An 18,387-nucleotide genomic window follows, 5' to 3' on the forward strand; every position below is an offset into this window, starting at 1 on the left:
CAATAAAAAAGAATGATACCTTGCCATTTAAAGCAACATGGATGGACCTAGAGAGTATTGTGCTAACTGAAATAAGTCAGACAGAAAAAGACAAATACCATACAATTTCACATATATATGGAATCCATAAAACCAAAACAAGTGGATAAACAAAATAAAACAGAAACAGACCCATAGATATAAAGAATAAGGTGATGGTTTCCAAAGAGGAGGGTGGTGAGGGATGAGTGAAATAAATAAATAAAACTTTTTTAAAAGGGAAAATGCTCACTGCAAATAGCCCACTGAGGGAGGGCAGGGATGACATCATCATCATCATCATCATCATCATCCCAAACCAATTTGTTTAAGTATAAGAAAGAGTTTATAAAACGCAAGTCAGGAAAAAATATTTTCAATAAATAAAATTACTCCTGTTAATTTGTTTAACTGAGGTTACATTTACATCACATAAAACTATTTTTAAGTGAACAATTCAATGGCACGTGGTACTTTCACAATGTTGTGCAACCACCACATCTACCTAGTTCCAAATTGTTTCTATCATTCCAGAGTAAAACCCACTAAGCTCCCCATTCTGACCTGCCTGCAGTCTCTGGCAAACACTGGTCTGCATTCTGTCTCTATGGATTTACCCATTGTAGATATTTCATATAAATAAAATCATACAACACCTTTTATTTCTGTCTTTCACTTAGCGCAATATTTTCAAGGTTCACCCACACTATAGCAAGCATCAGTCCTTCATTCCTTGTTATGGCTGAATAATATTTCGTGTATGGATATATTCATCATCTGATGGACATTTGAGCTGTTTCTAACCTTGGCTGTTGTCCTACTATAAACATGCATGTACATGTACTTTCTTGAGCACCTGTTTTCAATTCTTTTGGCTATGTACCTAGGAGTAGAATTGTGGGGATCACATGGCATTTGTATGTTTAGCTTTTTGAAGAACTGCCAAACTATTTTCCCCAGCAGGTGAAGCATTTGCATTCCAACCAGCAACATGAACCGCTTCCAGCTTCTCCACATCCTTGCAAACACTTATTTGGTTTTTTTATTATTATAGCCAGCCTAGTATGTGTCAAATGGTACCACATTGTGATTTTGATTTACGTTTTCCTAACAATCACTACTGATGTTGATCATCTCTTCATGTGCTTGTTGGCCTCTGTAGATCTTTTTGGAGAAATGTCTATTCAATTCATTCAATGCCCATTTTTTTATTGGTTTATTTGGCTTATTTTAAGCAAAACAATAATAAAATCCACAAATTTATTGTTTTACAGTTGCAGAGGTCCCAAGTCTAAAATGGCTAAGGCTGGATGCATGCCTTCTGGATGGCCTAGGAGAGCGTTACTGGAAAGGGGACCCAGCCCTTAGCGGGTCTGCCTAAAGCAGGCCAGTAGTGTGTGGGTTCTTGAATTTGTACAGGAAAAATTTTACAACACAAGTCCAGGTGAATTTTAGAGGACGTTTATTAAAGCTGGGGACAGTGAAACAAGGAAGGGCCTAGGATAACAGGAGAGGGATTAGGTTGGGAAATGAGCCTAGGCTGGGCTGCTTTGGCTCACTAAAAAGACAGAGAAAAAGGAGCCTTGGCGGCAGGTTCAGGGGGTTTTCCCAGGATAAACTGCCGCTGCCCATTGCTGCCCTGGTTACAAGCCTCATGGGGTCCCTTCTTGTTTGACTTTTTGTTGTTGAGTTGGAATTTATATAGTCTTAAACTAGATTTGATCAGTTACATGATTTGATAAAATTTTCTCCATTCTGTCATTTGTATAGGCTTTCTTGATAATGTCTTGGATGCACAAAAGTTTTTTTGTCTTTTTTTAATTTATATTTATTGTTGAAAATATTACAGATGTCCCTCCCTTTTCCCTCATTAACCCCTTCCACCCTACACCTACTCCCAAGTTCAGTTTATTTATCAATTTATTTATTTTTTCTTTTGGTGCTTGCACTTTGGGTGTCATATCTAAGAATCCACGGCCAAATTCAAGGCCATGATGATTTTACCCCTATGTCTTCTTCTAAGAATTTCATGATTGTACCTCTTATATTTAGCTCATTAATTCATTTTGAGTGAATTTTTATATATGGTGTGAGGTAGGGATTCTGTTGATCTCCTGTTTACTCTCTTTTTTTTCCTTCCTAGGAACCCTTGAAAGCAAGGGACTGCATATTTTTAACCTGACTTCTCTAACCAAGTCTGAAAACATTTTATCTGCTGCACTGTATTTCTACATTGGAGAGCTGATGAACATTAGCCTGAGTTGTCCAGGGTCAAGAGGATGCTCACATCATGCTAAGAGGAAACATATTCAGATCGATCTCTCTGCATGGATCCTCAAACCCAACAGGAACCAAAGTCAACTTCTGGGTCATCTTTCAGCAGATGTGGCCAAACCTCATGGGGACGTTGTGTCTTGGCTATCTAAGGACATCACTCCACTCTTGAGGAAGGCCAAGGAGAATGAGGAGTTCCTCATAGGATTTAACATAACCTCCAAAGGATACCAGCTGCCAAAGAAGATGCTGTCCTTTCCTGAACCTTATATCTTGGTATATGCCAATGATGCTGCCATTTCTGAGCCAGAGAGTGTGGTATCGAGCTTACAAGGTCACCGAAATTTTCCCACTGGAGCTGTGCCCAAACTGGATAGCCATGTCAGGGCCGCCCTTTCTCTTCAACGGAGGAAGAAGCGTTCTACTGGGGTCCTGCTGCCTCTGCAGAACAATGAGCTTCCTGGGGCAGAGTATCAGTATAAGGAGGATGGGCTGTGGGAAGAGAGAAAGCCATACAAGACCCTGCAGACTCAGCCCCCTGAGAAGAGCAAGAACAAGAAGAAACAGAGAAAAGGGCCTCACCAGAAGAGCCAGACGCTCCAGTTTGATGAACAGACACTGAAGAAGGCAAGAAGGAAGCAATGGATTGAACCTCGGAATTGTGCCAGGCGATACCTTAAGGTGGACTTTGCGGATATTGGCTGGAGTGAATGGATTATCTCCCCCAAGTCCTTCGACGCCTATTATTGCTCCGGAGCGTGCCAGTTCCCCATGCCAAAGGTAGCCGTTGTTCTTTGTCCTGTACTTCCTACCTCCATAGAGTAGCCAAACACACTAAGTTGAGTGTGTGTTTTCCCTCACATATCCACCTGGGTACTTATTTATTGCCTTCTAAAGTGTAACAGATAATATGCTTATGCTTCGTGTTTCTTTAATTGTTGTTACAGTAATATGAAGTCAGTATTGGTACAAAGAAGGATATGAGAAAAAAAAATGTTTGTGTAAAATGTTTTTTGTGTTCCTTCCAAACACAGTGCATATTCAGTCAGGTGGCTTATTCAGCTACGTGAATCTATACCTGTCCACAGTAAGCAAATCCCAAATGGTGGACGGCTGATCCCAGAGAGGCATTCAGAGAATGAGTGGCTACCATGGGAACACAGGAAAGGACTAAACATTGATGTTTCGATGCAGAATATTTTTGATAAATAGTCTCTTCTGAGATGAATTGCCCCCATGGGGTTCAAGATCAGGGTTGGGCCAGGTAAACTCACCTTGTGAAATCCACCAGGTGTTTATTACATTTGCTTCCCTTACACATCCAAAAGGAAGGCAGAATAGGATACGGTGACTCTGAAAACTTCTTCCAAGACTCATTTCAACCAATCAGAGTTTACCTGTGTCTCTTTCAAAATCAATAGGGACTGTACTTTATATCAGTACTCAGTATTCTGACAAATATATTTTCAGAAGCCTTCCTAACCCCACCCCTATCTTGCACACAAGTCCAAGGGACTGCTCTCTTCGAATTTATAGCCAGTAAAATACAGTGGTGCTCTCTGGCCTTCAGGTTAAGCATATTGCTGCACTTCCATTCTTAGCTTATAACAGTTCAAATTTCTGTTGTACAATGAAAAGTGGTTCTAGGGATAGAATTCAGAGGAAGAATAGAGGTTTTGTTTTCATTTTGCAAAACTTGAAGTGAATCAACTTTGGCTGTTGTATGAGAATGGAAAAAAAATCCATTGCCTCAAAGAGTAACCAACTCCTGCTTATAGACCTTTAAAGTAGCATGTGCATATTCCAGTCCTATGACCATTGGGGTGCTAAATGTACACACACACAAAGCAAAGGGCCAAAAGACTGAACGAAGCCATGTCCGCCTCAGGGCCAGGAACTTGATTGAAATTCCATTTTCTTGTTAGAATGTCTCAGAAGGACAAACTTTCTACATTTTCTAAGCCTTTCCCAAAGATTTTTGCAAATTTCATGTTTTGTAAACACAAACACAAAGTAAAGATTATATACATTTACAATTGTATAAAAGCCTTATCTTTCCTAATATTCATAAAGGACATTTCACTGATCAAACACAAGTTGTTGGAACTGGGATAGCATTTAAAACTCACAGTAAAAGTGCCGAATGTTGCAGGCAGCTCTGAGTGTTTTACGGAGTGGCTCGCTCTGTGGTGTTGAGAGGCAGAAATGGATTCCAGATCTGTCTCTCAACCCAGGATGACTGATTTTAAGTGGGCCTCTGAGTCTTCCAAATAACCACTCTCATTCTCATAGGCCTGATTTCTCTGGGTAGCCTGGAGTAGGAGTTTTCCTCTGCCCTCCTGACTCCGGATTATCATGGCCTAAGGAGCCATGATAATCTGGAGGTACACAGTCAGTTCGCTTTTCAACCCCTAACTCAGGAGACCTGGCTTGGTCTCCACTCCCCAAAATCACCCCATCTCTTTTTGGCTCTGCCTGCTTTGACTGTTCAAAAACTTTGCTATTGCTTCAGCAGAAGTTTACCATGGTTCTCAGTGACCTAAAGAAGACTAAGGCAGAAACTTATGAGGGCTAAGTTATGAACGGCAGGGATAGGTTTAAGGGGGGATGTATGTTAGTGCAGCGGAATGATGAAGTATCCGTGCTTGGTCATAGCCTGGGGATCATGTTAATAATATGCAGGATCTATTCCAGTGGCTCTGGGGGGTAGAGCCTATGATTCTGCACCTCTAACAAGATCCTAGATGTTGTTAATGCTCATGGTCCCAAAATCACTTTGAGTAGTAAATTCAAGAGTCAAATCCTTTTGGCTTGAACCTTGGTTCCCCCTTTCTTACCAGATAAGGTTTTGGGGGGAAGTTACTTAAACTCTCTGTATGTTAGTTTTCTCATCTGTGAAATGGATAGAATAAATTAATAATAATAATAATAGTATTTACATAATAAACACAGTGGGAAAATGAGATGCTAGAGTGCCTTGCACATAGTAGGCACTCCATGAATATTTGCTACTGACATTATTAATTACCACTGCTGAGACTGAAGAGAACAGAAAATTACATGCAGGGGGCTGAAGAAAGACCCCATAGGGAAAGGGGTCAAGAGAATAAAAGATGGAAGACAAGGAAAAGTTTTGTAAATGTTTCTATCCCCTTTTTAAACATCACAAAGCCTAAAATAGGATTCTCTCTGTGGGCTCAACAGCCCACGAGCTCTTCCAGTACCGTTCCTTTAGAGAGGCATAGGATCAGGAGAGCATCGGTTGCAGCAACTGAACTCATCATAATATTTGTCAAAACTTGGCACGGCCTCAGAACTCCAGGGAGACATAACAGGGATAAGTGTGGAGTTTTCTCCCTGAGCCTGAGATTTCCCTTTGCCAAGTGGAGAGTGGAAGTTTGGCTGTTACATGGAGTTCTCAGTCTCTCATCACCTAGTTTGGATCTGCTGACCTTGTAAAGCATTCTGGTGGTTCCCTTTAAGGCTCTGTGGCTTTCAAGTGGTACAGTCACCAAAAGGGCGGGGAACATAAAGCACTAGGAAGCTGCTCCATTAGGGGTAATTAATCAGCATCGCTGTTATCAGCACGGTGTCCAGCACGGTCACCAGAGTGAAGTGTTTAACTAGAAATACAGTCGGAGCAACAGAAGAAAGTAAGGTCTCTGACCAGATCCCTACAAACACATGTGGAATAACTGAGGCGCCAAAAAACTTTCAGACTTTCGATATACATTTTGCCCCAGAGAGCAGCTCTCCCGGGCCAGACTCCTCGCTGGCCCCCTCCTCTTGGCCTCCCGAGCGAGAGCTCGCTCTACGGCGGGGCCCTGCGTCTGCAAAAGTCGACAACCTGTTCTGTAATTCAGAACAGCTGTGCTCTGTCTTTCCCAAATTCCAGACTTTGCCCTTTCACTGATTCCAATTAGATAGTTTCTGGGCTATCACACCCATGTGGGCTGGACTGGGAGAGTGTGGAGCAGAACCCCATGGCCTGGGTCAGGAATGAAGGCTCGGAGCTGATGACACACTCTCCCCTGCTAATGCATTTATAATCAAATTCAACTCGGGGACACCGCGCAGCTTGGCAGGTGCGGGCCGGCCTGACCGCTGCAGATTTCATTCACAGGCACAGCAGTTTGGATTTTTCTGATTTCTAGCCCCTACAGCCGATCTGTTCTCCCAGGGAGAGACCCCTGGAATGTTGCCACGAGATGAAAAATACCCATGTAGCTAAAGCCAAGTCGTATGCCTTTGCCTCTCTTCTCACCACCTTCGCAAAGATGGAAAACAGAGATTTCAAATGGGAATGATTGAACCATTGTTGCTGACAGAGATCCCAGAAAACCAGCAAGGATTAGAGGAATGAAGCTATTTTTGCAAGGAATGGTGCAAAAGCTAGGAATAGCAAAGACACAGAATTAGGCAGCAAAGAATCTAAACACTTTGAACCAAGCATCCTATATAAAAAAGAAATTCACATTTAATGAGTTCAGAATGACACGCCCTCGATTAACTTGCTGAGTTTTTCCAATTCCAGTCTCTGCTCATAATTATGAACTCTGAAAATACTAACTCTTGAGGTACAGGGTTACCTAAGCAAAAAATCACCTAAACTGATGAAGTCATGTTTCACCCTCATTAAAAAGGGAGACTGGAGCCCTGGCTGGTGTGGCTCAGTTGGGAGGAGTGTCCTGTCCTTCAACAAAAGGCGGTGGGTTCCATTCCCGGTCAGGGCATACACCCAGGTTTCCGGTTCGATCCCTGGTCAGAGAATATATGGGAGGCAACCGATTGATGTTTCTCCCTCACACCAATGTGTCTCTCTTTCTCTCTCTCCCTCTCTCTCTCTAAAAACCCATAAAAAAGTGAGGGAGACTGGGAAGGGAAATAACATAGATTTGCTTTTGCGATTGATAGATTTCATGAGAAATATGATCAAAACTCAAAAAAACACAAAAATTATAGACTGGCCTTATGTTTCAAATGAGCAAATTACTGCATGGATCTTTTGTGCGTGACATAATTATTCCTGGTAATGGCAGCTTGGTCATAGGATTCCATAGTGAGAAAAAAACGGGAAACTCCCTGGAAAACAGCGGTTTCTGATAAGACACACCAACCCAGAATCATGGGCTAGTGCTGAATTCCATGAGTCCACCAGAGACTGCTTACAGTTTCTGAATCTATCATTTGTGAGTTAGAGTTTTAAAAAAAGGACAGGAATTTTCCTAGGGAACACCCATGAATATTTTCCGTATCTACTCTGGGTCATTTGCACAGAAGCTTTTATTTTTGTTGTTGGGAATTATTTCCATAGAAAGAGGTAAAATGGAGGGAATGCTATTTCTGATAAGTATTTTACCCACTTAGCATGTGTTCAGCCTAAAGCACGCCCTGTTCTAGGCACTGAGGAATAAAGATACAGAACAGTATTTATCGATTGAGGCCTAATCTACTTAAAGAGATCCACTTCCTATGAAACTTAAATATTATATAAGTCATTAAAATGTTAACAATAACAGAATAATGTCAGAAAAATCTATTGATTAAAAAAACACTTTCGGGGCATTATCACAACCTGTTTGGATGATTGAGTCTTAAGAACAAATCAATAGAGAAAAGCAGGTGACCGCAAAAGTTTTCTTTGGGAATTACCATCACTGATGAAAGGAACAGTGGCCATTGGCCTCTATTGTACAATACCTACTGCAGTTTGTGTCAGTTACACAGATTTTATGGATGTTGGAGAGCACATGATATGCCAAATAGAACAACATAAACTTCCGTTCTTTAAGGGGGAAATATCTTTCTTTGCAAAGCTAATTAATCAAAAGTTAGCATATTTTTCCACACATACTTAAAATCTCGAAGAAGAGAGAGTAAAAAACTCTTGCCCATCAGAACCAATTTTTAAAATAATTTATGCCTATTCACAGTAAAGTTTAACATATGGGTAATTATCATTAAAATTGAAAGGTAGCATGAGACAAATCAGACTTGTTTTTTTCTCTGCCAAAAAGAATTCTTTTTTTTAAAAAAAATAGTATGCCATCTTTCTATGTTACTGGCTTCTCCCTTGACTTGTATGTACCCTTAACCTTTTAATTTTCCAGTTTCCCATACTAGGCATTTTAGGAGCATGAAATTAAAATACCAATTCAATGGGGCAGAGGTGCCTCTGAGCCATGAGAAACATGGTTCAAAATCCTGAAATTTAAAAGCCAGAGTTTTGGCCTAAATCCTATTTCTGAATTCACTTGTGATCTCTGGCAAGTTACCAAATTTCTGTTTCAAAATATGCTTAAAACAATACTGGATTCACCTGCAGAAAAAAGACATTAGGGAGAACTAATGTTGAAAAGTGTGGCATTTCTCATGAAGTTCCCACCACTCTGGCAATACCTAAACACACAGAGCCTGGAAAAGTGACTGCCCTTCAGTGCTGAGCAGAGCTGTATGGCACTCTCTAAATAAAACCACATGTTTCACATGGATGATAATGGTCTCATTTGGCATTTTCTCAGGAACAGATTTTACTCAGGCTTCTTTGGTCAAACTTCTGACATCCATGGGAAAACCTTAGGCCCCCTAGATTATTCCCCTAGGATATGGCCCACTCTTGGAACACTATTAACTCTACCATGTGGAAGTGTGAACCCATAGAGCAACAGTGACCCCCAGTGGCCAACAGTGTGGTCTTCTTAACCATAGTTTGTGTTTCTAAGGAGTAATCACCATCCAATCCATCCTGGTGGCAACTATTAAATAAATCAATGTCCTGTGGCATGGTTGTTTTATTTTAACAACAAAGTATAAATATCACTGTAGCAGTATCAATATTTAATAAGGTGCTTGCTGGGGTTCTTTATGGTTAGCACAGGATTTAGAACAAGTGGTTTTTGTTGCAAGCCTATTATTGAAAACATCTTAGTATATATTAATCCAATTAAAGGATTCTTGCTTAGATAACTGGGTTTAAATCTTCACTCTACCACTTACTAGCTATTTGACTTTAGACATGTCCTTTAAGCTTTTGTCTATTTTTTCACCTGTGAAATGTAAAAAATGCTAATTTTGTTGTGGGAATAGAGGTACTACCTATAACATGCCTGACACATAGCAGGCACTTAAATGCTAACCACTTTGGTGATGGTGGTGTTAGATAGGCTGACCATGTAATGATGCCAGGGCCTTATTAAGCTGTTAAAAGGAATTCATTATGTATGCATTTTAGTGATGAGGTGTGAAGAGCGGGAAAGCAGGTTCATTTAACTAATGTCTTCTCCCCCCATTTCTTTTCTAGTCTTTGAAGCCATCAAACCATGCCACCATCCAGAGTATAGTGAGAGCCGTGGGGGTCGTTCCCGGGATCCCCGAGCCGTGCTGTGTGCCCGAAAAGATGTCCTCGCTCAGCATCTTATTCTTTGATGAAAATAAGAACGTGGTACTTAAAGTATATCCCAACATGACCGTAGAGTCCTGTGCTTGCAGATAACCTGGCAAAGAACTCATTCGAATGCTTAATTCAATCAGTTTATTTTTATGGACTTTTGGGGGGTTTTTTTTGCACTGCCAATGCTTTTCATTCCAAAAGATGTTTTAATAGTCAAAGGAGACTGAGCAAATAGACTGACAGTTTCCACCAAGGGGAACTGGACTGGATTTGTTTCTGAGTGTAAAGAAAAGCAAAAGTTTAGTAAATATGGACATCAATTTCTTTCTTTTTTAATCGCACACGAAAAACCATTCCAACTGTTGTTAGAACTGTTAGAGAACAGTGACTTATTTTTGTAACGGGCTTTGAAAATACATTGGAGAAACAATAATAGCTTATCATTTATCTCTACTCATAGAGAATAAAATAATTTCCTTCTTTGAAGTAGGCTTATTGCCTTAGATGCCTGAGCAGCTTAGTGAGTGCTAAATAACCCAGTCGACTCTGATGCGGATCTTGAACGTTCCTGGGACCCCCGTTCCCTGTGCTTTCCTGCCCTAGGCATCTGTGGGAGAGTCGAGGGGAGCGTGTGTGCTGAGTGTGTGTGTGTGCGTGTGTGTGCGCGTGTGTGTGCGCGCACTGCCAGGTGCCGGTGCCCTCTGTGGGAAGGTTTGCTTAACATGGCTTTACAATTCAGCCTACACAGGATTCTTTGTTTTTTTAATTTCATGTTCTGGCAAGCACCATTCAATTATGAGAACTTTACCAAAAAAGAATAGAGTGATCCAAGAGCATATGCAGAGAGTTACCACTTGGCCCAGTCATTTAATTGGAAATGCAGTTGTTTTCATTTCACTGCCTCCCAGAAAAGGAAACCAGCGACGCAATTTTCCAAAACCCAGATGTAATTCCTCTTCTCTACCTCCTTTTCACAAGGACTTTCATGTGTTCTTTTAAATTGAATTCAAAAATCCTTCCTGAAGCCATTAGGTTTTCAGTTCTCCTGCTTTGCTTTCACGTCCTGTGACGCGATCAGTAGACACTGAGGCTCAGGCGCCAATGGGACAGCGGAGGTTTCTTCAAGGGCCCAGCTCAGTAACAATCACAAGTTCATTGCTGTTCTTCGGCCACATTCAGGTCCAGGCACGTTTGCACACGGACCTAGGCTTTTGACTCGGGCGTGGAAGTTATTCTTTAGCAAAAGTCACTAAAAAGCATCCACCAAGAAAGGGAGTCAAATATAGGCGCTGTGTTTCCCCCCCATTTCCATTTGTCACAAACATTTCCCCTTGTACTTTTGCCCTTGTATATTGTCTCAAAAATCTTTCCCTAGCTGTATTTACAAGTGCGGAAACATTCAGAAATGGTTTCAGACCATGGATGTTGTGGTTGATGTTATATATCTGTGGTTAAATTAATCTTCCTCTTAGTTCCGTCTCACCTGATGAGAGACAGCTAAGCCATTTCAGGGCCTGCGAAGTAGTGGAAGACACGGGGTTTCGTCCTGTCTCTGCCCCTAGCTGTCTGTGGTGGTTCATCAGTTAATAAATGTTTATTGAGCATCTATTTTGTAAAGGACACTGTGTTCGCCACGTGTCCAGTTTAGTGTCCTAAAATGAAGAGGCCGTCCAGCTGAGCTGGAAAGTCCTTCTGGCACTGAAAATGTGGGCTTATCACATTCGCTGTCTCGGCACACCTTCCCGGAACGGGTGGGAGCGGGATCGTGAACCGCTCAAGTGCCTGTGCCCATGACCCCTGCAGTGCGGGGGCGCGGTGCTCTCTCCCGCGCGCTTCTGTCTTACTGGGAGCCGCGGAAGGAAGGGGCCAGGAGCGGCGGCGCTCTGCCAGCTTTGGGAGCGGGGGCTGGTGTGCGTGCCTGTGAACGCCGCAAGGGAGACACACCGGTTCTGGATAATCCACTGAGTTCTAGCGCCTGAGTTACTGTGTTTCTTATTGTTCATTTGTTTGTTCTGGTAGCCGGGAGTTAAAGATTCCAAATAAGCTAGGTGATGAAGTTACTTTTTAAAAAATGTTATCAAAAATTAGAGAGCAAAATTACATAATAGAAGCAAGCCAGCACGTGGCCACTGTATCCCAGTCATACTGTTTTTCAGTAAAGAAAACATTTTCATTGGTAGAGTTGATGAAGTTTTTAATTAGTTTTTTCTAGAGGTAGTTCAACCAAACCTCTCGCAATTCCCAGTATTACTTCCCAGTATTCTTCTATCCAGATGTCCCTTTGTTCGCCTTTCTTAATTGGATTTGATGCCTACTTACTACTAATTAAGTCCTAAAATGGCCAAAAAAAAGTCCTCTGAATAATAAATATTTCCAAGTAAAACTAATCAAGATTTTATTTTAAGCAGCAATTTATATGACAAAATTGAAAACACAGTGAAAGAGCTTGGGTAGTCTCTTGGCAATCAAAGTAGTTTTTGGCCAGTAGTTATTTTGGGGGTGGCCTTTTACCCATCATCTCACTACTGGACTGAGAACACATTATGGTATAAAGAGGAAAAGTTTTATTCCCAAAGAATAAAGGGAATTTTCAGCAGTGGGGGTTGAAATAAATGAGCTAATATTTTAATTAATAAAAATTTACTTGAAACAGTTTGAAAATTAAGTGACTATTTCAGAATTTGTTAGGTACTAGTGTCTGTGTAATTACTACATAGACTTTCTATAAATCTCCTGATATAAAAGTGGCAGTGATGAGGAGAGAAATTACATTTATAATGCCATTTCATAAGCATGCATCTCCGCCTCTGTCTCTCTGTCTCCCCATATCTGTCTCTGTCTGGTCTCTGTCTGACTCTCTCTCCTCCAACCCCCACCCCCACTTCTAGATGTGAGACACACGGGCACAAACACAGTCACTTAAAAATGAATTTTTTTCATTAACTCCTCTCTGAAATTCAAATTCAGGGCCTGCCAATGTCAATATAGTATTTTCAAAGTATTTTTATTGTAACTCATGTAAATAATATACAATTTACAGGATTTGGGAGTTATAGAATTGAAACTGGAAGATTGGATTCCCCAGATCACAGAACTACAATATTCCAGATACATTTTTACATTTACCTAGCTATATAGTAACTGATAATCATTTATTCAATAAGATAAGATTTTTACCTTAATATTCCTGAAAAAAATCTCTTGTTGCCCATTTAATATTTTCATAGACAATCATATGTGTATAATACTATTATCAGCCTGACATAAACATTTTCATATAAGTACGTTATTCAGTTTAGTCTTTCTGCTTTCACTTTGCTCTGTGCTAACAAATAACTAATGTCTGGATGTTGACTTCTTATTGAATCAAAGTTGGGTTAAAGAACAGCTATGCACATCTGATGTGTAAGATTAAATATGAGATTAAATAGGAAACCTTGAGTAAGTCTGACTTCTCTGTATAGCTTTTTTCTCTTGAGAATTGTATTTTAATGTAGTTATAGGTGATTAAATGATCTCCCTTTTCTAAGAACCAAGCCTTCCTCTCAGCTTTCCATGTAGTTTCTGTAAATGTTTTAGTTGAGAATTTAATGCTTGTACAGTCAATGGCGATTTAAAAAATATATATTATATATGTATATGGAAAAACTTTAAAGATGCTTTTAATTTATTTAATGATTGTTGCCTTCCTATCATGGTAATAACTTTCATCCTTGGATGGTGAGAAAAAGCTCTTTTTACTATAGTTTCTACATGCAAAATGAAATTTGTTTTTTTCGTCGAATCCACTAAAGGGGCGCATTGCAGTGAAACTGTGAAGGATGCTTCACTACTGATGTATAAGCGTCGCTGAATCTGGACCCTTCCCTCCGGCGACGGAGCGCTTCTCATGATCCAGTATGAAAATAAAAACTGCTTAATTGAACATTTCCCCAGAGTTGAACATTTTTAAATTCAAATGGTATCATGAGTGGAACGTCATAATCTGCTTTCAACATAACAGGATTAACACTGTGGATTAACATTGAGATACACATTTAAGGGGAAATTCTGATGTCTTCCAAACTTCAGAAAACCAACTTGTGTCTTTTTTTTTTTTTTTTGGTATTTCTTGTTTAAACACAAACTCCACATATCCTACTTGGACATACTTGTTTTTTCTGGATGCCTGACTATTTTAAATATAACTTTATTTCATCAGTCATTGTTATCATTTTAGAATGATAAGCATTTACATTTAATAAATCTGATCCTTGAGATGTATTTGACCGCTTTTTTTTTTTAGCCTATGGCTTTCACGTTTAAAAAATGACCCGAGGTTAAGAAATAAAATATGCTTTCATCTTATTTTCCCTCGTTGGATCTATCTCTGTTAAATTTACTTATACGGTGATATTTAATTAAAACTCATAGCATTTTGGAACCGCAAGGCACTTAAGAGGTCATTTCGAGCATTCTCCTTGACCTCTCCCTGCCCCACTGATCTCACCTGTAAAATGGGGCAGCCGCCTTCCGGTCTCACAGGCTGGTGACAAGGTTCAGTGAAACAATCCGTGTAAATTCCCCTGCCAAGGTCCTGAAACAGAATGACAGCTTTGTTCCCACCGACTGTCGCCGCCTCACCTGGCCTCTCTGTTTCCCAAGCGAGGAAATGCAGACGTGCGGCGGCTCCTTCCTGCTCAGATGCTGCGCATCCCCCCCCAGGCTGCCTCCCGGGGGTGGGCTCCTCCCGGGGCAGGAGCCTCCGGGGGCCAGAGGCTGGGCCCCGCCGCAAAGCCGGGTCGCTCAGCAGGGGGGCTGTCACTGCTGCCCCCGGGCCTGCGGAGAAGTTGAAAGCCGGTGTTCAGAGGGAGAAGCATGGATGGACGCAACAGCGCCGAGCTGTGCGGAGGCCCCAGAGCTGCCCCCCCCCCCCCACGACATCCAGCTCTGTCCCTGTCCTTGCTCAGAGACCAGAGCTGCAGGAGCAGGAGAAACAGGATGTGTCTGCTGCCCCCTCAGCCGGCCGGGAAGCTGGGCCCATCTAAGGAAAGGTAAGGGATGGGGCGAAAGGGACCCCCTAAATGGACTGCGGTGTGAACATACCGCTTTTTAAATGAGGAACATTTATTGTGAATCTAAAAGAAGCAAGCACGATATAGAGTTAGCATTTCAGGGGGCTGTTGGGATTTGTTCTGTAAGAGTTTCCCTGCCCTGGTTACTGTGCCTGTTTTCTGCGGGCCCCTCAGAGGATGTGGAAAGAGCATTTACCTTTGGTTTCCCTTAAGTCCAAGGCCATAGTTACCTGGGCATTTGAGCTGCAGCCTGTGGGGGGAGAGAAGGCTGCTCGGGGACAACTGGAGGCTGCTGAGGATTGACAGGGTTAGAGTAGGAAGCGCACCCCTCCCCCCAACCCTAATGTCAGTTTTCGTTTTTGACAACTTGGTTTTCATTTTGTGCTCATTTCCTTCCGGGGCATTGAAATACTTCTCTGAGGGCAGTAAGAAATGCAGCTCTAGAAAAAGTTAAATCAGAGAGTAGCAGGTGTTTTCTTCTACATTCCCTTCATCCCTGCCCCATACCCAATCTCTTTCTCTCCCTCTCTCCCTCTCCCTCTCTCCCTCTCCCTCTCTCTCTCTCTCTCTCACACACACACACACACACACACACAGATGCTGGCTCCCCTGCCATGTCCCTGGAGCAGGGAGAGGTATGATTATATTCCAACCCTTTGACTCAAATATTAGCCAATTGCATTTTCAGACTCAACAACACGGGCAAATTGCCATCAGGTTACAGTCAAAACCAGCCCCCACCTCACGGGGGCTCAGGCCAGATGTGAGTGCAGCAGTCCAGGGGTGAAGCAATTATGTGCAGGAACCATGTGACAGAGTTTTTCCCAAAATGGACTTATTTAAGAGAAACATTTTGGTGTTTATAGGACTTCAGCCCTGCTTTCTGGAGATTTTCCATCACTATAAACACTGATATACATACACACGAACATACGTGGACTTTTAATATTGGGCCCAGCATATGTAATTTCATTAAGTCATCTTATTTGTTAGAAATGGGAGAAATTAATGACTTAATATCAAAATGTTGGCAGTTGAAAGAGTCACATAGACAAATGCTGTATGGAAGCTGGAGCCCACACTCTGGCATCAGGAAGATGAACTGGGAACCTTGGAGCCGTCAGCAGTGCTTGTGTGATTTTATAACGCAGAGGTAGATGGCCAGCCTGGCTGGGGGCACATCGAGAAATAACCCAGCCGCCTGGAGCTGTGCTCTCTACTTCCTTTGATCTGAAGCTTAATTGGTAACACTTCCAAGGGATAGCAACATATTACAGAGAAGTTTCAGGGTTGATGGGTTGGGCTGAGAGCATTTTGAAGTCACAGTTGCCTCATGTCATCAGTATTCTCATTTCCTCCAGCAGGGTGTTACAGGAGTTGTTTTAAAATTCTGTCCCACTCCAATTAATAACAGAATTAAGACTTAGAATCCACTATAAAGATGAGATATTCCTATCTTGCAGCAGGCAGACTCCTTTCCTGCATTCTGCTTTGAACTACCTATTAGAAACGAGAAAATGACCCCGTGTTTTGAGAACAGGGCAGAAATCACCTAAATGTGAGTATGTTGATTTAAATTAAAATGTCATATTTTATTTATAGTAAAGAATCTTAGACTTTGTTATTATTTTTTCTCAGGTCTCTTGCAGCTTTCTGAAATAAAATCTGAGTTTGAGAGAAGGCTCAGTGACCTTGAGAGTAGTTATCAGGCACATATAGATGATGGTCTACAAACCCGGATTAGGATACAAAGAAAAAATAAGTGGAAAATAAAATGATTGAATTTACACATTGAGAACTTACTTATTAAAAGGTTGGTTTTTTTTAAGTTTATTGAATTTATGGAAAAAAATGACAAAGCTAAGTCCTAGACACTTATAACTGGTGAAAAATAATTAGCTTGATTATAAAAACTTACTCAAAAACAAAAAAAATGTCTGTTTTGAACCACTGGGAATTTGAAGTGTTATGACAACCACTAGAGACAAGAGGTCCTGAGTAGTAATTTATTTGTTAATTGACACAAACAGTAGTGGATAAAAGTGGCGGGACCCTGACTAAGAGGTTCTTCAGTAGTTTGAGTGACAGGCAGCTTGAGTTTTAGTATCGGCTTAGGTTTTAAAGGTCTAGCACCTGATACACTAAAACATTAAGAAAAATGCCCTCGGCGGAGAAAGGAGTTAAGAGCTTGAATCCAAGGCCACTAGCCATATGTGGCTATTTAACTTTAAATTAATTAAAATGGAATAAAATGAAAAATTCCATTCCTCAGTCCATAAAACCATATTTTAAGTGCTCAGTCGCCACATGTGGCCAGTGGCTGCCTCGTTGAGCAGCACAGATACGGGGCGTTTCCATCATCACAGACAGTCTCTGGGACAGAGCTGACAGAAGGGATGAACAGGGAGTCGTTTCCCTCTGACTCTGCAGGAAAAGGCTGTCTGTCTCATGTCCCTCGTCTGAACAAGGCCACCATCAATAGGGAGATCTTTGGCCAGCATGCAGGCTCTGGAAAGTGATAAAAGATGCAGCACCCTCATGGCTGGCTAAAATTAAAAAACTATTACAAATGCCATTTATAACCCATGCTTGTTTAAGATTATATGTTAACCACTCTCTAACCTAAAAGCTGCCTCGGGTCATTTCTCCTGGCACAGGGTTTGGTTTTACTCACCTGCTGTTTATAACACAGATGTTCATGACCAAGCCCAGCTGTGTTACTCTTTCCAGCCTTATTCTGTGTGCGGCAGGAAGCTCCCAGCCCCTTTCCTCCGACTCTAAACAGCTTCGTGTGCCAACGTTACATCGTCCAGTTATTCCTAATTCATTCAGTCCACTTGTCCAAGAAACTGGTCTTTTGCCCTTTCTGAAGATTTGAAATATGTGTAGATGACAGATAGGTGGATAGAGATAGATGATGATTGATGATAGATAGATAGATAGATAGATAGATAGATAGATAGATAGATAGATAGATAGATAGATAGATAGATGATAGATGATAGATAGATGATAGATAGATGATAGATAGATAGATAGATAGATAGATAGATAGATAGATAGATAGATAGATAGATAGATGATAGGTGATAGATAGATGATAGATAGATATAGATAATGATGATGATGATGATGATAGGTAGATGATTGATAGATAGATGATGATAGATAGATGATAGATAGATAGATAGATAGATAGATAGATAGATAGATAGATATAGATAATGATGATGATGATAGATGATTGATAGATAGATGATAGATGATAGATAGATAGATAGATAGATGATAGATATAGATAATGATGATGATGATAGATAGATGATTGATAGATAGATGATAGATAGATGATAGATAGATAGATGATAGATGATAGATATAGATAATGATGATGATGATGATAGATGATTGATAGATAGATAGATAGATGATAGATGGATAGACAGATATAGAGTTAAACACTGACAAACCATTTTACCCTGTTTTTATCAACAGTTATTTCAATTCTTATTTGACAAAAACTGTTCATTAAGTTTTCTACAAGTGAATGATTTGACAAATGCACTAGTTACAATCATGTCAAATGTTACATAAATGTCACATTATTAAAATTATATATTTATATCTTATAAAAAGATAAAATGTTTCTCC

General features: G+C 40.8%; 1 protein-coding gene across 1 annotated transcript in view; it reads left to right on the forward strand.

Moving 5' to 3' along the window:
* Positions 1–14,022, forward strand: part of BMP3 (bone morphogenetic protein 3) — a 28,022-nt gene extending 14,000 nt beyond the window's left edge. Inside the window, exons 2-3 of the mRNA XM_081147334.1 lie at positions 2,162–3,072; positions 9,593–14,022. Of these exons, the coding sequence (XP_081003460.1) occupies positions 2,162–3,072; positions 9,593–9,784 (1,103 nt within the window). The 3' untranslated portion in view covers positions 9,785–14,022. The remainder of the gene's footprint in view (positions 1–2,161; positions 3,073–9,592) is intronic.
* Positions 14,023–18,387: the final 4,365 nt, after the last annotated feature.

This window comes from Miniopterus schreibersii (genome assembly GCF_964146895.1).
Source record: "Miniopterus schreibersii genome assembly, chromosome: 1".
Lineage (NCBI taxonomy): Eukaryota > Metazoa > Chordata > Mammalia > Chiroptera > Miniopteridae > Miniopterus > Miniopterus schreibersii.